General features: G+C 45.1%; 1 protein-coding gene across 2 annotated transcripts in view; it reads right to left on the reverse strand.

Moving 5' to 3' along the window:
* Window positions 1-1,123: 1,123 nt before the first annotated feature.
* LOC141132803 (potassium voltage-gated channel subfamily KQT member 1-like) overlaps window positions 1,124-20,663 on the reverse strand; it is a 166,313-nt gene continuing 146,773 nt past the window's right edge. For both annotated transcript variants that reach the window (XM_073621684.1, XM_073621683.1), the window contains one exon: window positions 1,124-2,018. In XM_073621684.1, the coding sequence (XP_073477785.1) occupies window positions 1,857-2,018 (162 nt within the window). In that variant the 3' untranslated portion in view covers window positions 1,124-1,856. The remainder of the gene's footprint in view (window positions 2,019-20,663) is intronic.

A 20,663-nucleotide genomic window follows, 5' to 3' on the forward strand; every position in this document is an offset into this window, starting at 1 on the left:
GCCTTATTGTGTAAACACATGCATGAACATGCATAGTACAGTGTAAATGACCTCTGAACATTGGTCCAGCTTGGATCAGTGTATTTATGTGCCATACCCAATGGAGCCCTGTGGAAGCTGGCAATCACTGTAGTAGGAACCGCTACAATAGTGACTGCTGCTAGCTTCCAGGGCCCGTGCCAGCTTGGGCACCATTCTGAAAACACTTTGTATTTTCTTAGTGAATGAAAGTGTTTTGTGATTGGATGAGGTCAAGACTGTGATGTAACTCTTCTAACTAATACAATAAGAGCCCTTGCACACTGGGGCGGTTTGCAGGCGCTATTGCGCTAATAATAGCGCCTGCAAACCGCCCCGAAAGCGCCGCTGCTTTCATTCCAGTGTGAAAGCCCCGAGGGCTTGCACACTGGAGCGATGCGCTGGCAGGACGGTAAAAAAAGTCCTGCCAGCAGCATCTTCGGAGCGGTGAAGGAGTGGTGTGTATACCGCTCCCTTACCGCTCCTGCCCATTGAAATCAATGGGACGGCGCGGCTATACCGCCGGCAAAGCGCCTCTGCAGAGGCGCTTTGCGGTGGTATTTAACCCTTTCTCGGCCGCTAGCGGGGGGTAAAACCGCCCCGTTAGCGGCCGCATACCGACGGTAAAACGCCGCTAATAATAGCAGCGTTTTACCGCCGACGCCGCCCCCCGCCCCAGTGTGCAAGGGCTCTAAAAGAACGCTTCGGATTCATTGAGAAAATGCAAAGCGTTTCCTGAATGGCGCTCAAGCTGAGCGAGAGACATCCTGTGTTCAGTATGCAGCAGAGTAGCCCCACAGCACATGACTCGGAAACTACTGGAGATCACTGGAATAACAGTGCCTACTACAGTGATTTCCAGCTACCATGGGGATTCCACAGGAATGAAACACATATACTTACATTGGTCTAAGCTGGACCAATGTAACTCTGTAAAAAAATGCCATAGCTAAACTTCAGCCTAAATCTGTGTCCTCATTGAGAAAGATTTCTTCTCACTTCCTGTTTGGTCACCAGGATAGGAGGTGAAGGGAAATCTCATCAATAGAGACCCAGATGACAATAGATGCCAGACACAGGTTCTACTCTTCCTTCACATTTTAGCTGGAATTGGGATTTAGTGATAAACTTACATTCTCAATTGCATAAGGACAGAGACCACAGCGCTGATATTTCTTGAATTTTTATTAGTAACAAGGGTTCAGGGGGTCACACGCAAAACTGTCATTTTTTTTTTTTTATATTCACATGCAGGGAAAGTCAGGCATTACGAACCTGTGTCCTGGTGGGGCAACCAGCACACAACAAAACGTACATCGGGGCAAAATCTCCTGAGGTGCACGTAAGGCAACTGTGTTCAAGATCCTGAAAAAGAGGCAAGTTTTTGCGGCACTGCACTTATTTCTCCTCTAGTACAAATTTTGCGTTTAATCTCATTACTAAAGAATTTATCAGATGAGAAGCAGCCGTATTTTGCAAACCTACTTCTTTACACCTGTGACTCAGTGGCTCATAAAGTTGCTGGCATGTAGCGGACCTGGCATGAGAGCGCCCTGCCAGCTGAGCAGTGTTCTGAGGTGCGCACCGTAGGCAGCCAATGATGCCAAAACTGCACCAGTGAACATATATATATGTACCAGGCCTTGCGATTGAAGAATGGAATTTTGTCTGTGTGGTGGGTGAGAGCAGGGTGTCAGGAAGTCACCCTCTTGGAAGCCTTGCCTCTTTGTGACATCTCCAGCATTTCCCATGAGGACGGTTGCTCACATAGCTGTGATGTAGTTCCTTCAAGCGGCGCTTGGCTTTCGGAGGACCTGCGGAGTGGCATGCCTTGATTATCAGTATCGGCGACCTGGCATGGGTGAGCTGTGAGAAGGGTGGAGTAGCCTGTGGGGGGAGGGGGACGCTGGCTGAGAGGTTGTCTGTTGGTCCTCTTCTGGCACCAATTTAGTACGGAAGACATACAGGATCTCGTCTAACTTATTATCCATTTTGAACACCTATAACAAACACAAACCACGTTTAAATTCTTTTTCAAACATTTTTAAACCATTCGCTTCAATATTTTTGTCCGAGGATATACCCATGTTCATTCCAAGCATATTTTATCAGTAAATTGTTTAGGGAACAAAAAAACCTGGATGTGTTTTTAAATGCAGAAAATATAACTGCCTTTTAATATTGTTACAGTGCTACACCTTGTCACATTGTCAGAAGGGTTAGATGTCACCCAGGGTTCTCACTTATGCAGGTTGAGGGTCACTGGGATGCTTGTTCCAAACAGAGAAAATGGGTCTACATTTTACAAGAAACCAGCATGCTGATTGTGCATATGCCTTTTAGTCCAGGGACTGTCTATGATTCAGGGCTTCTTACCCCTAGAGACAAGCTGCTGTGTGAAGGAATGTGTAGAGAGGGGCTACTCTGGCTTCAAGGAGAGGCAATCCAATCTGACCAGGACTTTGCCTGAAGAGAAACTAGAGATGGTGGGGTGGATTTACTAAAGGCAAATAGACTGCAGATTGCAGATGCAGATGCAGCTGCACTCATTTTCCCCACAGCTTAGAGAATGTATTTGAAGGGGGGGGGGGGATAGTTTGGGACTTTATATAAGGTAAATTATATATCTGACACATTGCAAATAGTTGCATGTGACATAACAATAGCATATATATATATATATATACACATGACACAAATGTTTTGACTCTTGAATATACAGATATATAACAGCACATGTCCAATATAAGTAGCAATTTCATATATCTACCTTGACATATTACCGGTTTTTATTTTTACCCATAATAATTTTAATATATATCCCATTTTGTTCTTAACCACCTTACAACATGGAGTTTCAAGCTCCTTTTACATAGGTGATCAGAGCGTGCTGTTGTATCTTCATTGTATAATACATCAATTGCAACCTGTTTATATCTTGTACATATCCTTATCCTGTATATATATGAAATTGCTACTTATATTGGACATGTGCTGCTATATATCTGTATATTCAAGTGTCAATACATTCGTGTCATGTATATTATACAGTAGTGCTTATAAGTTTACATATCCTGGCAGAATTTATGATTTATTATAATTATTATTATTATTATTATTATTATTATACATGATTTATATAGCGCCAACAGTTTACGTAGCGCTTTACAACTTGAGGGTAGTCAGTACAAATACAATACACTTTAATAAAGTAGGAATCAGAGGGCCCTGCTCCTTAGAGCTTACAATCTAAGAGGGATTAGATTGTATCCAAGAGATACAAGAGGTAATAACTGTGGGGGATGTGCTGATGGAGAAGATAAATGTACAGTTGTTAAGTGGGGGCCAGATAGGCTTCTCTGAAGAGATGAGTTTTCAGGGATCGTCTGATGATTTCTTGGTCATTTTTCAGAGAATATGAATAATAACACAAAAACTTTTCTTTCACGCATGGTTAGTGTTTGGCTGAAGCCATTTATTATCAATCAACTGTGTTTACTCTTTTTAAATCATTATCACAACAGAAACTACCCAAATGACCCTGATCAAAAGTTTACATACCCCAGTTCTTAACCTCCCTGGCAGTATGATTATTTCAGATTTTAGGTGCTGAAAGCGGTACGATTATTTTGCATGGAAATTTGGCGTTTTATATTGTAGGCCTGTAATTCTTAGAAATAACTCACTTAAATCTGTCCAAACAAGAGTCTAGTAGACATCCCGGGTACGATAAAGTTTGAAACACAAAATAATAAATTATAATATAATAAATAACTATAAATAATTATAACAAATAATAATATAATAATAATACAAATTATTCAATAATGTAATCAAATCAAAAACACTGAAAATTGCTCAGTTGCAGAATTGTCGCTGTCATTACTTTTAGTGTTTGATGACGAATTTCCCCACGAATCACTATCACTCAATTCTGCAAGTGATTCTAATTTATTATCTCTGTTTTCTAGCTGGTCTAAAAGCACTTTTGACGTAAATGGACATTTTTTGGTTGCTATGGACAATCTCCAGTTTCCTGGCAGAAAGAACAGTATTTATAATATAAAACTGCATGCAGGACACTTGAGAAACCACTAGGGACAAAGGGGATGTGTAATTATTTGATATAGTGCTGTAATCTGTAAGATGTACTGTATCTATACTGTGTTTTTTACTTTTTGAATTTGGCGCCAAAGTCCGTCCGCGTGCATCGCAAAGCTCGCAGGGAACGGAGCTCGGCACTGTGAATCGAGCAAGACACAGCGGCTTGCAGATCACAGCAGGGAGACATCACAGGATCCAGGGGACAAGGTAAGTAAGCTCTTCCTGGATCCTGCGATGCGATCCCGAGTCTGGCTCGGGGTTATCACTTTTGATACTGAAATCTCACCCCGAGCCAGACTTGGGAATACCACCAGGGAGGTTAATATCGTATATTGCCCCCTTTAACATCAATGACAGCTTGAAGTCTTTTGTGGTATTTGTGGATGAGGCTCTTTATCTTCTCAGATGGTAAAGCTGCCCATTCCTCTTGGCCTCCAGTTCCTGTAAATTCTTGGGCTGTCTTGCATGAACTGCACGTTTGAGATCTCCCCAGGGTGGCTCAATGATACTGAGTTTAGGAGACTGAGATGGCCACTCCAGGACCTTCACTTTATTCTGCTGTAGCCAATGACAGGTCAACTTGGCCTTGTGTTTTGGATCATTGTCATGTTGGAATGTCCAAGTAGGTCCCATGCCAATACTGCATTCATCTTGCCATAAATTTTGACCAAATTTCCTGTGCCGTTGTAGCTCACACATCCCCAAAACATCAGCGATCCACCACCGTGTTTCACAGTAGGAATGGTGTACCTTTCATCATAGGCCTTGTTGACTCCTCTCCAAATGTTTATGGTTGTGGCTAAAAAGCTAAATTTTTGTCAGAAACCATGAAGCAGACAGAGACAGAAGTACAGTAAAATCACACTTGTTTTTTAATAAAAATAAAAAGGTAAATAGAGTAAGCGTAGTCAAAGCATTGCCATGGCGTTACAAACGCTCCTGAGTCGCACAGCTCACCTGGAATCCCCCACTGTGGCTGCTCCGGTACAACCTGAGTTGCAGGCTGTCCCTGCTGCTGTGCCAGTCTCTGTGCAGGCACTTGCCTTGAGTATTACCTCTATAAGAGGTATGTCTGGTTCCGCCCCGCTTCCCCAGCGATTTGGGGCCGATCCAGTTCAATGCAGAGGGTTTCTCAACCAAGTTGAGATATACTTTGAGATGCTGCCCCAGGCGTTTCCCACGGACAGAAGCAAAGTAGGGTTTGTGATATCTTTGCTTTCTGAGAGAGCCTTGGCCTGGGCTAAGCCTCTATGGGAAACACAAAAACCTGTTGTCTTGAGTTACCTAGAGTTTGTGGCCTCTTTTAAAAGGGTATTTGACGTTTCCTCCCGCTACGCTTCTGCTGCCAAGTGCCTCATGTCCATCAAACAGAGTACGAGAACTGTTGCCAACTGCGCCATTGAGTTCCGTACTCTGGCAGCAGAGGTTGCTTGGAACAATGAGGCCCTCGTGGCTGCTTTTTCTCATGGTCTCTCAGATTCCATCAAGGATGAGATAGCAGCCCGAGATATACCCACTGAGCTGGAGAGCTTGATCTCGTTTGCCATCCTCATTGACTCCAGACTCAGAGAAAGACTTTCTTTTAAGGAGCGCTTGCGGAAGCGTCCTGTACGTTTGCCTCCGAGCTTTGCAGTCCCACCCATGCCTCCCTCACCTCCCATGCTCCCTGGTACCGAGTCAGTCATTGAAGATGAACCCATGCACTTGGGCTTCATGTGTCTCTCTGCGGATGAGAGAGCCTTTAGGAGGAGGGAGAGATTGTGCCTTTATTGTCTTTAGGTGGTGTTGTGTCGTCCCCAGTTATCCAGAAGGATAAGCCCCTGGTTTCGGTCACCCTTTCTTGGGCTGAGTAGTCTATCGAGATACAGGCTCTAATCAACTCTGGGGCTGCAGGCCTGTTCATTGATGCTGCCTTTGTATCAAAGCACCCGATTCCACTGCAGCTGCGTGACACTCCGCTTGCCATTGAGGCTCTTGGCGGGAGACCTCTACAGCTTGCCCATGTGACTCATGAGACGGTTCCGTTGTCCATGGCCAAAGGGGCTCTTCACCATGAGATAATCCAATTCCAAGTGATTTCCTCTCCTAAGTTTCCGCTGGTTATTGGTTATCCTTGGTTACAGAGGCACAACCCCACTTTTGATTGGCTCCGTGCTGAGGTTCTCTCCTGGTCACCACAATGCAGTGAAACATGCTTCCGGAAGGTCGCCAAGGTCCTGTGTACCTCTTCACTCTCCTCCCTGCCCGTGATTTTAGCGATGTCTTTGACAAAGGTCAAGCCGGTAGCTTGCCTCCACACCAGCCGTATGATTGCGCAGTTGTCCTTCAACCTGGTGCCACTCCCCCTCGTGGCCGGGTTTACCCTTTGTCGGTCTTGGAGGATAAATCCATGGAGGAGTATGTTGCAGACGCACTTTCTCGGGGTTTCATCCACAAATCCTCGTCTCCTGCTGGTGCTGGTTTCTTCTTTGTGAAGAAGAGGAGCGATGAACTGAAACCTTGTATTGATTATAGGGGTCTCATTCGTTTCACGATTAAGAATGCCTACCTGATCCCGTTGATTACAGAGTTATTTGACCGCCTCAAGGGAGCTAAGCTTGATCTAAGAGGGGCTTACAATCTCGTGAGGATTAAGGAGGGCGATGAGTGGAAAACTGCGTTTAATACCAGAACAGGCCATTATGAGTATCTCGTAATGCCTTTTGGCCTTTGTAACGCCCCGGCAGTTTTCCAGGAATTTATTAACTATGTCCTCTGAGATATGTTGCAGTTATGTGTGGTGGTTTATCTCAATGATATCCTCATATTTTCCAAGTCAATGGAGAGCCACCACACAGATGTCTGTCGTGTGCTTCAGAAATTAATAGAGAACAATCTCTATTATAAACTGGAGAAGTGTGAGTTCCATAGGGAACAGGTTAAATTCCTGGGCTATGTCATTTCCACTGCTGGTTTTTCGATGGACCCAGAGAAACTTTCGGCAGTCCTACAGTGGCCTTGACCCATGGGGTTACGTCCTCTGCAGCGTTTCCTGGGTTTTGCCAATTATTATCGGAAGTTTATTCATAACTTCTTGTCTCTGGTTAAGCCCCTGACCGATATGACCAGAAAGAACGGTAACCCACAGAGTTGGTCTCCGGAGTCCATTAAGGCCTTTGAAAGTCTCAAGGCTGCCTTTGTTTCTGCTCCTGTGTTGGCACATCCTGATCCTACGTTACCTTTTATCCTTGAGGTTGATGCTTCTGAGACTGGTGTTGGCGCCCTTCTGTCTCAACGTCCTACCTCTGAGAGTGCTATGCATCCTCGTGGCTACTTTTCCAAGAAATTGTCACCTGCCAAGTGCAATTACGAGATTGGTGACAGAGAGCTGTTGGCAATCATTTTAGCCCTGAAAGAATGGAGACATCTCCCCGAAGGTACCACTGTGCCAGTTCTCATTCTTACTGACCATAAGAATCTCACATTCTTGTCTGAGGCTAAATGCCTCTCTCCCAGAAGGGCGCGATGGGCTCTTTTCTTGTCAAGTTTCAATTACATTGTCTCACTCTTACCTGGTACTAAGAATGTAAGGGCTTACACCTTGTCATGACAATTTTCCTCCCCTTCCAAGTTGGAGTCGGTTCCGGTTACTATGATTCCTCCTGATCGTATTCTGGCTACGGTTCGCACCAGTCTTACTTCTCCTTTGGGTGACAAAATTCTTGCTCCTCAGGTCGATGCTCCTCCTGAGAAACCTTGTGACTGCTGCTTTGTCCCAGAGTGTCTCCGTACTGCCGTGCTCCAGACTTACCATTCTTCCAAGGCAGCTGGCCACCCTGGTAAGAATCAACTCGTTTGGGCCATTTCCCAACAATTCTGGTGGCCTAGTCTACATGCTGATGTAACTGCCTTTGTAGCTGCCTGTTCCGTGTGTGCTCAGATTAAGACTCCACGACACCTTCCAGTGGGCCTCCTACAACCCATACCCAATGGAGAGAGGTCCTGGACCCACCTGTCTATGGATTTAATTGTAGAGTTGCCCAACTCCCAAGGCAACACAGTTATCCTTATGGTGGTTGCCCGGTTCTCAAAGGTGTGTCATTGTATTCCACTTAAAAAGTTGCCCACTTCTAAGGAACTGGCTTCCATTTTTTAGATCTTTCGCGTATATGGGCTACCCAAGGTGATTGTCTCGGACAGGGTTAGTCAGTTTGTGTCCCGGTTCTAGCAAGCCTTTTGTGCACAGCTGGGAATACAGCTTGCTTTCTCCTCTGCGTATCACCCGCAGTCTAATGGGGCCGCAGAATGAGCCAATCAGTGCTTGGAGCAATTCCTATGTTGCTATATTTCTGACCATCACAAATGGTCAGACCTATTACAATGGGCAGAGTTTGCTCACAACAGTGCCTTGAATTCTGCTTCCCAATTGTCTCTGTTTATGGCGAATTATGGTTTCCAACCCTCCATGTTGCCTGACTTGTTTGTTCCGCAGAGTATTCCTGTGCTAGAGGAGCATCTCCGTGGTCTTCGTTACACTTGGGCACAAGTCCAGGAGGCTTTGCGTCATGCTAATGATAGGTACAGACTCCATGCTGACCGCAGATGCCTGCCTGCGCCTTCCTACCAGGTTGGGGACAGGGTCTGGCTGTCATCTCTCAACCTCCGACTTCGTGTTCCCTCACTGAAGTTCGCAGGATTAACTCAGTGGCTTACGCGTTGGACCTTCCTCCTAGTATGGGCATCTCAAATGTGTTTCATGTCTCCTTATTGAAACTGTTGGTCTGCAACCGCTTTACCACCTCGGTGCCACGTCCTCACCCTATACAGGTTGAGAACCATGAGAAGTATGAGGTACAATCCATTGTTGACTCCCGTAGGTTCCGTGGGCGCATACAGTACCTGGTGCATTGGAAGGGGTACGGTCCAGAGGAATGCTCCTGGGTCTCATCCTCGTATGTACATGCTCCTGCCCTCCTCCGTGATTTCCATAGACCTTTTCCCCTCAATCCCGGTGGTCCTCAGAGGGGGAGGGGTCTTTGAAAAGGGGGTACTTTGAGGGCAGGCTCAGCCCTTCCTTCTCTGAGCTGGCCGCTCAGCTGTTGGCTAATTGCCAGTTCTCCTCTCTCTCCACAGTTAATCATCGGGTAATCAGCCAAGCCAGAGTTCAGGAACCAGATCCGGTAATCAGCCAGGCCACAAGTCAGGGTTCCAAGTAGAGGAACAGCAAGCAGGATAAGGAGCCAGAAGGGATGTCAGCAAAGCCAGTCTTTAAACAGGAACACATGAGATGGTTTCTTGTGATGTGACCAAGGCGAAGGCAGGAATGAAGTGAGCTGGAGATCTTTAAGTAGGCGGGATTGACAAACAGATCCACAACAGCTGGTTAACTGTGGAGAGAGATGAGAGCTGGCAATTAGCTGACAGCTGAGCGGGCAGCTCAGAGAAGGAAGGGCTGAGCCAGCCCTGACAATTTTGATCTCATAACTCCAAATGACTTTGTGCCAGAAGGTTTGAGGCTTGTCTCTGTGCTGTTTGGTGTATTGTAAGCGGGATACTTTGTGGCATTTGCGTAGTAATGGCTTTCTTCTGGCGACTCAACCATACAGCCCATCTTTCTTCAAGTGCCTTCTTATTGTGCATCTTGAAACAGCCACACCACATGTTTTTAGAGAGTCCTGTATTTCACCTGAAGTTATTTGTGGGTTTTTCTTTGCATCCCAAACAATTTTCCTGGCACTTGTGGCTGAAATTTTAGTAGGTCTACCTGACCTTGGTTTGGTTTCAACAGAACCCCACATTTTCCACTTCTTGATTACAGTTTGAACACTGCTGATTGGCATTCTCAATTCCTTGGATATCTTTTTATATCCCTTTCCTGTTTTATACAGTTCAACTACCATTTCTCACAGATCTTTTGACAATTCTTTTGCTTTCCCCATGAACCAGAATCCAGAAACATCAGTGCAGCACTGGATAAAAGATGCAAGGGTCTGTCAGGAGTCCAGAAACTCATTGACCTTTTATACACACACACACTAATTACAAGCAAACAGATCACAGGTGAGGATGGTTACCTTTAATAGTCATTCAAACAAGTTTGTGTCAACTTGTGTGCATGTTATCAGGCCAAAATCACCAGGGTATGTAAACTTTTTATCCGGGTCATTTGGGTAGTTTCTGTTGTGATTATGATTTAAAAAGAGTAAACACAGTTGGTTGATAATAAATGGCTAAAGCCAAACACTAACCATGAGTGAAAGAAATGTTTTTGTGTTATCATTCATACTCCCTGAAAAATGGCCAAGAAATCATAAATTCTGATAGGGTGTGTAAACTTATGAGTACAACTGTACATGCTATTGTTATGTCACATGCAAATATTTGCAATGTGTCAGATATATATATTTTTAATAAACATGTCATGATTCTACCCACATTGTCATTTGCCTCATATAAAGCCCCAAACTACCCCCCCCCCTTTCAAATACCTAATTCAGGGATGGAGTCACATGGTCACATGTGCCTCATTTAAAGTCCCACTTATCCTTCCCGTTTTATAGCTTAAAGAAGCTTAAGAAGCAAGGAAAATTAAAAAAAAATAAAAATTTCTTACTAGATGATGGAAACCAGCAGAGCTTTACCATATTCACTAAGCTCTGGGGAAAATAAGTGCAACTGCACTTACAAAGTGCACAGTCCATTTTCCTTTAGTAAATCCATCCCAGTATGTAATTAGGTAGGAGCCTGTGCAGCCTCAGTGGGCAGTTTGCTTGTCACAAAGCTGGATTTGATATGTGGTGAGTCTGTGCAGAGATTTAGGGACAGGGACTACAGAGTCCGGATAGCTGGGAGACTGGAAAAGTTCTGTTTTGTTGTTGTGATGCTGCGAGGGTAACCTTGTGCGAGTTTTGGATCTTTACTTTGAAATATAAATGGGTAAAAGCCCTGAAATATACCTCACTGACTACTACATTTGAGTAAACCCCCCACAACATCTATTTGTATGTACATCATAGATCGTTGATCCAGGGAATTTCCAATTGACTTAGGCTGGGGTTTTTTTTTAATTCTTTATTTATATTTTATAAGTACAGAAACAAAAACCATACAATATTTAAAAGTATGTTTACCAAACATTGTCATGGAAGAATACAAAAATCTCCTTCTATAATTATTACCCACCCCACCTCCCGATCCCACCCTCCCCTCCCCATTCCTGCAGGTAGTTACAGTGGAGCTAGCAAAACTCTGTATATCCTCCCGTACTTTCCCGAAGTCCGAACCCGTAGGTTTAACTTGTAATCTCCACTAGGTAACTCCACGTACTCTTGAAGCTTCGCCACCCTGCCCATTTGTCCATTCCAGCGGCCCCCTCGTCTGACTCAACTCCAGGATAAACCTTATATTCTATATTGTAAATTTCGTTTATATAAAAAAGCCAGTCGTGGGAGTTTGGACTCTCCGGCAGCAACCATTTCCTTGATATCTGCTTTTTAGCTGCGTCTAATAATATGAGGACGTTGGATGAGGTAATGCTTAATAGACTTCTCAGTTCCATGGAATAGACATATCCATGGATCTTCTAGTAAAGATTCATTAGTTATTTCCTTGGTTAATTGTATGATTTTCTTCCAATATGCTTTAATAACAGGACACTCCCACCATATGTGAGCCATCGTACCTATATTTGTACACCCTCTCCAGCATCTATCCGTTTTATCCGGGTAGAGTTTGCTGAGTCTGTCCAGCGTGGCATACCATCTTGCAAGACATTTAAAGTTGGTCTCCGACTGCATAATATCAGTTGAAGATCCGTGTATCATTCTCAAAATCTTCTCTACTGTCAATTTACTACATTGTGACCCTAGCTCCCTTTCCCATATCTTGATGTATGGAGGTTCATCCAGTTCTTCCTTCGAAGTCAGGATTTTATAGAGATGGGAGATAGTATTATCCGGTTTATCTCTCTTACATAACTGCTCTAACGGCCTGTACTCGTCCTCTCCTCTAATTGGTTTCGGAAGTTTCTCAATAAAGAGCGACAACTGCATGTACCTCCAAGCATTGACCACCATAAGATCTGTCTCTGCTTTCAAATCAAGACAAGGGCGCAATTTCCCCTCTATAGTTATGTCTTTTAATTGTGTGCTACTATTTTTTATCCATTTCCCTCCCACCTCCCTCATTCCCGGCTCAAAGAGTTTATTATCCTTGATATATATCAAAGGCGAATTATAACTCCATTTATTGTGTGCGTGTACCTGGTCCCATAATTTGAGCGTGTTACGCGTGAGTGACGCTGTCTGAGTGCTTAGTGTTCTATATTTTGGCGGGTTCCAGATAATGTGACCTAAATCAGTGCTACTTAAACTGTGTTCAATATTAACCCACCTCCTATCTGGTGCCTCCTTTGACCATTCTACAATCCGTGAAAGAACTACTGAAGTGTAATATTTATTGAGGTCTGGAAGAGCCAGTCCTCCTTTTTTTTTTCCTCTAGTCAAAACTGAGTGAACGATTCGTGGCTTTTTGCCACGCCAGACAAACCTCGCCATTAGGCCTCGTAAGGCTCTCAAAAAGTATTGTGGAAGGGGGATTGGAAGCATCTGAAATTTGTACAATATTTTAGGGGTTAACATCATTTTAGCTGCGTTAATGCGACCAAACCAAGAAAGGGGCCGCATTGACAAGCTTCTTGTTTCCTGCCTAATTTCACCCAAAAAGGGAATATAATTGATCAGGTACATTTTTTTCAGTGTGTTAGCCAATTTAATACCCAGATAATTAATTTCCTTCCTCCAGGGGAAGGGAAGGGCCTTCGACAGACTCTCTTCTTGTTTGCCCACATTTATATTTAGAACCTCCGATTTGCTCAAGTTAATTTTAAAGTTTGATATGTCTCCATATGTCCTCAGGATCTGGAGCAAGTTCGGAATTGTAATCCTAGGGTTCACTATATAGAACATAACATCGTCGGCGAATGCCGCTAGTTTGTGTTCTTCTTGCCTTATCATCATCCCTCTGCAATCTGAGTTGTTACGGATGGTCGCCAATAAAGGCTCTAAGAAAAAAAAAATAAAAATAAAAGGGGGGACAGGGGGCATTCTCCATCCTGAACGTCCTGGATAAAACCCCATTTACCTTAACAGAAGCCGAGGGGTGATTATATAATATTTTCACCCAAGAAATAAACCTAGGGCCAACCCCCATCGCTTCCAAAGTTTTAAACATGAACCCCCAGTCTACCCTGTCAAACACTTTTTCAGCGTCCATTGACAGGAATAGAACTGGGGGCCCCCCTGATTTAGTGGACTCTAGCAGGAGCAATGATCGTACTCCGTTGTCCCTGCCCTGTCTGCCCGGGACAAATCCTACCTGGTCTGGGTGCACCAGGGTGTTCATTTTATCCTTCAATCTATTAGCCAGCACCTTTGCATAAAGTTTAACGTCTGCATTTAGCAACGTGATAGGTCTATAGCTAGAACAGAGCATGTTGTTTTTCCCTTCTTTTAAAATCAACGATATGGTTGCTGACAGGGCCTCTCCCCACATGGTACAGTTGGGGCCCAGCTCATTCCAGTAATGGCAGAGCTTCGGCACCAAGGTGTGTTTGTATTTTTTCAGATAAAGGGTGGTGAACCCATCGGGGCCCGGGCTCTTCCCCTTAGGTGAGTTATTCAAAGCTGCTTGGATTTCATCTTCAGTTATGGGTCTATCTAGAACTGATTTGTCCTCTTCTGACAACCTGACCACCCTGGCCCCTTTCAGGAATTCTTCCACCTTCCTGTTCTCTGTTTGAACCTCCGCTCCCTTTTGTCTAATGGAATACAGGGCTTCATAAAACTTCCTGAACTCTTCCGCTATCCCATTGGTTGTGGCTACTACTTCACCTTTTTTGTTTTGTATTTTCTCAATAAAATTCCGGTCTCTCTTCTTTTTCAATAACCTCGCCAAGTGTTTACTTGATTTATTACCAAAAAAGTGTCTCTCTCTTGTTATTTTAGTAAAAGCCCTCCTTGAATCCTGCTCCATACTATTCTTTAACTCCTCCCTTTTCGAAACTAACAGGCGAAAACTTTCCTGATTTTGTCCCTTGAGCTTTTTATGGTTCTAATAAGGCAATTTCTTCAAGAAGTTTTTCCCTTTCTTTTTTTCTCTTTTTTTTCTCCCCGGCCCCAATGGAGATAAGAACCCCCCTAATGTACGCTTTATGCGCTTCCCAGAGGATAGGTGGGGAAATATCCCCAGTGTCATTGACCTTGAAAAAGAAATCGATTTCTTCCTGCACCTCCTCTGATTCTTGGGTGATTTTAAGTAAATTTTCATTCAGCTTCCACGAAAATGGTTGTCTTTGAAGCTCCGGGAATCTAACCCTCATTGTAACCGGGGGGTGATCTGATAGCGATGTAATTTCTATACTGGTATCCACTACATAGTCCAGTAAGCTGTGGTCTGTCATAATGTAATCTAGTCTTGAGTACGTCCCGTGCACAGGGGAAAAGAAGGTGAAATCTTTTACTTTTGGACGCGGCAACCGCCACACATCTATCAGGTGGCATTGGTGCAACCGTCTCCTAATAATTCCTAATTGAACCTTACTTGTCCCCTGTGCCCGGGACGTGCTATCTACAGTGGGTTCCAGACAGAGATTGAAGTCCCCCGCCAGAACCACCTCCCCCTCTCTAAACTCCGTCAATTTAACCAGTACCTGTTTTAAAAAAGCGATCGGGTTTTTATTAGGGCAATACACATTCGCTAAAGTGAGCGTTTTATTCCCGACATTGCCCTTAAGGAAGAGATAGCGACCATCTGGGTCTGACAACCTGTTTAACAAAGAAAATTTTGATGTTTTAGATTATCCAATTGCCACTCCCTTGGCTCTCCTAATGGGGGTGTCGCTATAGAACCAAAAGGGCAATTTAGGAGAGTACAGCTTAATATTAGAATCCAGGGTCAGATGGGTCTCCTGGAGAAATATTATATCCGCGTGATAGTGTTGTAGTTCCTTTAGAATTTTATGTCTTTTACACGGCGAGTTCAGACCCTTCACATTGTAGGATAGAAACTTTAACTCAGACATTTAATTCAAAAACATCTATCCAAACTCATCAGTCGTCCACTGCACCACTATAACCTCCCCTGCAGGTTTAAGCCCCCCCCCTCGCCCCCCCCTCCCCCTCCCACCCACCTCGGCCGTGCATCGGCCTTAAGCGAGCTAGTAAGGGACATTCTTAATCCCCCGCTGCAAGCTTCTTTTTTATTTTTTAGGGGTGAGACTCCGGTAGCAGCCACTGAAGTCCCACCTCCCGCCTAAAACGGCGGGAGGGGGGACAAGAGCGACGGAGACAGACCGCCTAGCCCTATATATCAACCTCCCCGATTCCCCCCACTTGAAAAACAGCACCCACTATCTTTTGAAATACCTATTGATCCCCCCCCCCCCCCTTCAAACCAAAACGTTCCTTCAAGAGAAATACAATGGACCCCGTGGTAGGCTCCACAACGAGGGAAAAAAAAAAATTAAGTAATTCCCCTCTTCCAGGTCCTTCATTTAATTCAGTAGCCAAAGTTCCACGGTGTCTTCTCGAGGGCCCCGCTTTAGCGTGGAATGTCTGGGGTGGGAATGCCCAACTTTTCACAGAAATCCTGAATCTCCTCCGGGAACCTCATCCTGTGTGATCTGCCTTCTTTCATTACTAGCAGGGATGTTGGGAACCCCCAACTATATTTTATATTAGCCCTTCTTAGTTGATCCAGGAGAGGTCTTAGTTGCCTTCTCCGTGCCAGGGTTCCAGCAGAAAGATCGGAAAAAATCTGTAGGTCTTTGTTTTCGAAGCGAACTGGAGATACACCCCGTATGTTGTTCCAAATCTTCTCTTTGACCTCATATGAGTGGAATTTGACTATCACATCTCAGGGAACATCTTCCCTCATGTTAGGGGGTTTTCTGATCCTGTGTACCATGTTGATCCTTAAAGCCTCATCTTCCTGTCTTCCCAGGATCGGGTTAAAAATGTTTTGCATCTTGGTCACTAAGTCCTCATTCTGTTGTTCAGGAAGAGATCTAATACGCAGATTTTGACGGCGGCTTTGATTTTCCTGTTCTTCCAGCTTATATGACAGTATGCGATAATCGCTCTGCATTTTCCTCATCTGCAATTAAAGCTCCGATATCTCCTTAGCCTGGTTACCTGACGTCTCTTCCACCTCCTCGACTCTGCGCAACAGGAGGCCCATATCCATCCGCACGTTTAATATTTCTGATTTTATAGAGATTTCAAGTTTGGAGAACATTTCCAGCATTTCTGCCTTAGTAGGGATTAAAGCGATATTTCTTTGCCCCTCCATCTCGCTGGTAGCCGGTCCTCCTTCAAGCTCAGGATCTTCTCTGGGCCTCTCCCCCTGACCCCCCTTTTGTTTCAGCTGATCTTTCTTTTTATCTTTTGTTCCTGCTTGTTTCGTATCAGTACTCGGACTCTTTGAGCTCACCTCCTTGAGGTATTTTTGAATTTAACTAGAGTTTAGACTCTCCCTGGGGGCCTTGGGTTCAGCTGATCTTTGGGCACGTCCTTTCATACTCCTCCTAGTTTGCACTCCTCTTACTGTGTTAAGATAAGGCAAAACCTTCCAAATCAGTCCCTCAGGTTCGCAGTACGTCCGGCTCCTGCGACCTTCAAAAACAGCAGCAAAAACGACTTGACTCTGGGCTTGCTGACTTTATACTTATGAATGCGATAATTAGCTTGCAGCCCAATCCTCGCGTTTCACACCTAAAGAGTTTCAAGAGCCAGGCCGTGGCTGTCCTGTTTCTAGGGCCGCTAAGCTTGGCTTGGCAGAAGGGGAGTGGGGCCCTCGTGTAACAAACTGACGGGCTAGCACAAACTCTCCCCCGTACACTCAAGAATCCAGTTTTTTATAGGCAAGTCTCTATCAATCCTTTATGGAGCACCCGCCCCCACAGTTTTTCAAAGTAAAGAGGAAATTAAATTCGTACTCGATGGGGGTTTCTTCAGGAGGCTAGTTCTATCTGGAGGCTTGTCCAGTGTCATGCATGTCCTGGACTGTTGTAGCCTTGCCACTTCCCCAGCCTGTCTGCCACGATGTAACTGGCTGGGGTGTGCGATAAACCGCTGCGAAAGGGGGGTCTGACAGGAGGGGGGACACTCCACCCAGTGTCTAGGAGAGGACGGGATGCCACACCAGGCCCAGTACTGGGACGGCCTAACGCCGATATGATGCGAGATGACACAAGCTGGTTGTACGGGCAGACCACATCCTCGCTAGCCCTCGCTCGCCGCTGGCTCCAAGCGGCCACTAGTCCACTGCTAGCGCCGGCTCCTCACGAAGGGGGGACTCTTCCTTCTGTTAGCGGTGCTGCCACGGGGGGGGGGGGGGACCTAGGGCATCTTTCCGGAATCCTATCCAGGAAGCGGCAGCGGATTCTCACCCTGAGCCGCGCTTATGCTGCCTGGGCCGTCCAGCCTGCCTCCGATCCCTCACTCCAGCGCTGCCATCAGCCCCCCCCCCCACACACACAGACGTCTCACGTCTGCATCCCGCCCCAGGCTGGGGTTTTTGAACAAATATTTGCAGGCTAAAAAAAAAATCCATAAATACATGAGTAAAATTTAAGTGAATGAATAAATGTTCTGAGAAAAACCTTCACATCAGAAGTCTCCCATCTCATCAATGGTCCCCTTACAGCTGAGTCCCCATCAGAGCTCTCTACCTTACACTGGAGTCCCCCCTTAGATCAGGGTCCCCATCAGAATACTCCCTTATATCGGGTCCCCAATAGAGTCTCCCTTACATCAGATTTCCTCCTTAAATCAGAGTCCCCATCAGAGGCCTACCTTACATCAGTCACCCATTAGATCAGTGTCCCCCTCAGGCAACATTCACACCTATGCGTTTTTTTGTGTGTTTTGCAGTTTGCAGAAACGTACTACAGTCCATTTAACATGGTTTCCTATGGTACACATTCACATCTATGCATCTGTACATAATTTTTTTCTCTCTAACAAACTGTGAACAGCTGGTTCTTAAGGAGCAGGGCCGGGAAGCTGGTAGCTGCGTCTTTAACAACCGATGAGTCATCAGCTGTCAGCGGGGTTCTCCACTGACAGCTAAATGTAAAAGCAAGAATTGCAGGCAAAAAAATAAAATAAAAAATAGGCAAAAAAAAACACAGCTTGGGGTCCCACCCAAAATCCAAACCAGACCCTTATCCGAGCATGCGGCCTGGCAGGTCCGGAAAGGGAGGCGACGAGCTCCACGCCATTTTTCTGATTTGTTTATTGCCGGCAATTCTTGTTTTCACATTCAGCTATCAGCTGATGACTCATCAGTTGTTAAGGACCCAGCGGCCGGCTTCCCAGCCCGCTCATTAACAACCAACTATTCACAGTTTGTTAAAGAGAGAAAAAAAAAACACAAAACGCATGAAAACTGCATGTAAAATTGCGTATTCCAAAATGCACCACAAAATGCGCCAGAAACCGCCTCAACCACAATTGCATAGTTGTGAACCTAGCCTTACATCAGAAACCCCTTCACTGGAAACATATGAACTCATCAAAAATGATTTGGATGGTTGTCCATATACTTTAGGCCATACAGTAGATAAGATGGTCTGCTGTCCACAAACATTTGACCTTATAGTTTACTCTCTAATATGACTCTGCAGCATCCAAAACAACCAATCAGAATCCATCTTGTGCTACTCTGACTTTTGTAAAGTGAATTCTGACCTGCAGACATCACATAGGGTTCAGAGTGCAACACTGAAGAATAAGAAGCACTTGAACTTGACCCCATTTCAGGACTTTGACATCTCCTACTTAAAGTGGAGGTAAACTCCACTTTTGGACTTGTACTTACAGGTAAGCCTATAATAAGGCTTACCTGTAGGTACAGTGAATATCTCCTAAACTTGCACTGTTTAGGAGATATTCACACAACATGCAGCCGGTGACATCACCAGCGCATGCACTCTGAAGGGACAGCATACCCTGCTGGACCTTCAGAGCTGGAGGCGAGGGCTCCTGGATGCATTGTGCGGGAGTGACGTCATTGAGGCCCCAGACACTCATGCAGCCAGAGCCTGCCAACCCGGAAGGAAGACCGGGTGAAGATGGCAGCGTCGGGGAGCCGTGACAGCGATGTGCTGAAGTTCTCCGTGTACTGTACAGGTAGGTCTGTCATTATGTGCTAGTATGTGCTGCATATTAGTACTTTATGACTTAAACCTGCAGGGGGGGCTATTGCATTTTCTTTTTCTGGCGGGTCACTACTGCTTTTATGTGTAACGCTAATGCCCCGTACACACGGTCGGATTTTCCGACGGAAAATGTATGATAGGACCTTGTTGTCAGAAATTCCGACCGTGTGTAGGCTCCATCACACATTTTCCATCGGATTTTCCGACACACAAAGTTTGAGAGCAGGCTATAAAATTTTCCGACAACAAAATCCGTTGTCAGAATTTCCGATCGTGAGTACACAAATCCGATGCACAAAGTGCCACGCATGCTCAGAATAAATAAAGAGATGAAAGCTATTGGCTACTGCCCCGTTTATAGTTCCGACGTATGTGTTTTACGTCACTGCGTTCAGAATGATCGGATTTTCCAACAACTTTGTGTGACCGTGTGTATGCAGGACAAGTTTGAGCCAACATCCGTCGGAAAAAATCCTAGGATTTTGTTGTCGGAATGTCCGATCAATGTCCGACCGTGTGTACGGGGCATAACAGTGAACTTCTCCTATTTGCTCTCGTTTGGTCTGTGTTTTGATATATATGTTGGTCCTGCCAGCAGTTTGGAGCTGTCCTGTGCTCACATCCTGTGTTATCTCAAGGAGTCTATTTATCCACCCCTCTAGGTACCCTACTTATTGTGGGGCTACAGAATGATTAGCCTTTGTACTGTGGAGAACAGAACAAGGGGAGGATTGGAGTAGTTTATCAAAGAAAACTGGACAGAGTTGAAGTCACTCAGTCCACCTTGTACTTGCTGGATCTTTAGGCTGGGTTCACACTGCTGCGGTGGCAGACATCGTATGTGATTCGCAGCGCACTGCTGTTCACATCACATGCGATGTCTGTGCTGTGCGATATCAGCCATACAGATAGTATGGCTGATATCGCACCGCATTCGGTCCAAACTCGCACAGGACCCTTTTTTTTGTTCGGACCAGAATCGGATCGCATGGGTGTTCACACCTATGCGATCCGAAAATGTCCGAATTGTCAGTTCGCAGTGCGATATGCGGGCTGAACTGGGGGTGTCATTAACATTGTATGACACTCCCCAGCAGTTCGCATATGGCAGTGTGAACTGCCGTGCGAGTTGGTGCGATGCGGGAACCCGCAGTAAATTCGCTGCGTTCCCGCACCGCAGCAGTGTGAACCCAGCCTCAAATGGATAAAACATGAGGGATCTACTGTATATGTTTTTTGTCCCAATATTCTCTTTAAAACAAACCTGTGCTTTGTCCATGTAGGATATGCCATGCCTTATTTATCAAAGTGTCTAACACAAAATCATTGTCTAATCCTTTTG

Source organism: Aquarana catesbeiana, linkage group LG03 (assembly GCF_042186555.1).
Source record: "Aquarana catesbeiana isolate 2022-GZ linkage group LG03, ASM4218655v1, whole genome shotgun sequence".
NCBI classification, from domain to species: Eukaryota; Metazoa; Chordata; class Amphibia; order Anura; family Ranidae; genus Aquarana; species Aquarana catesbeiana.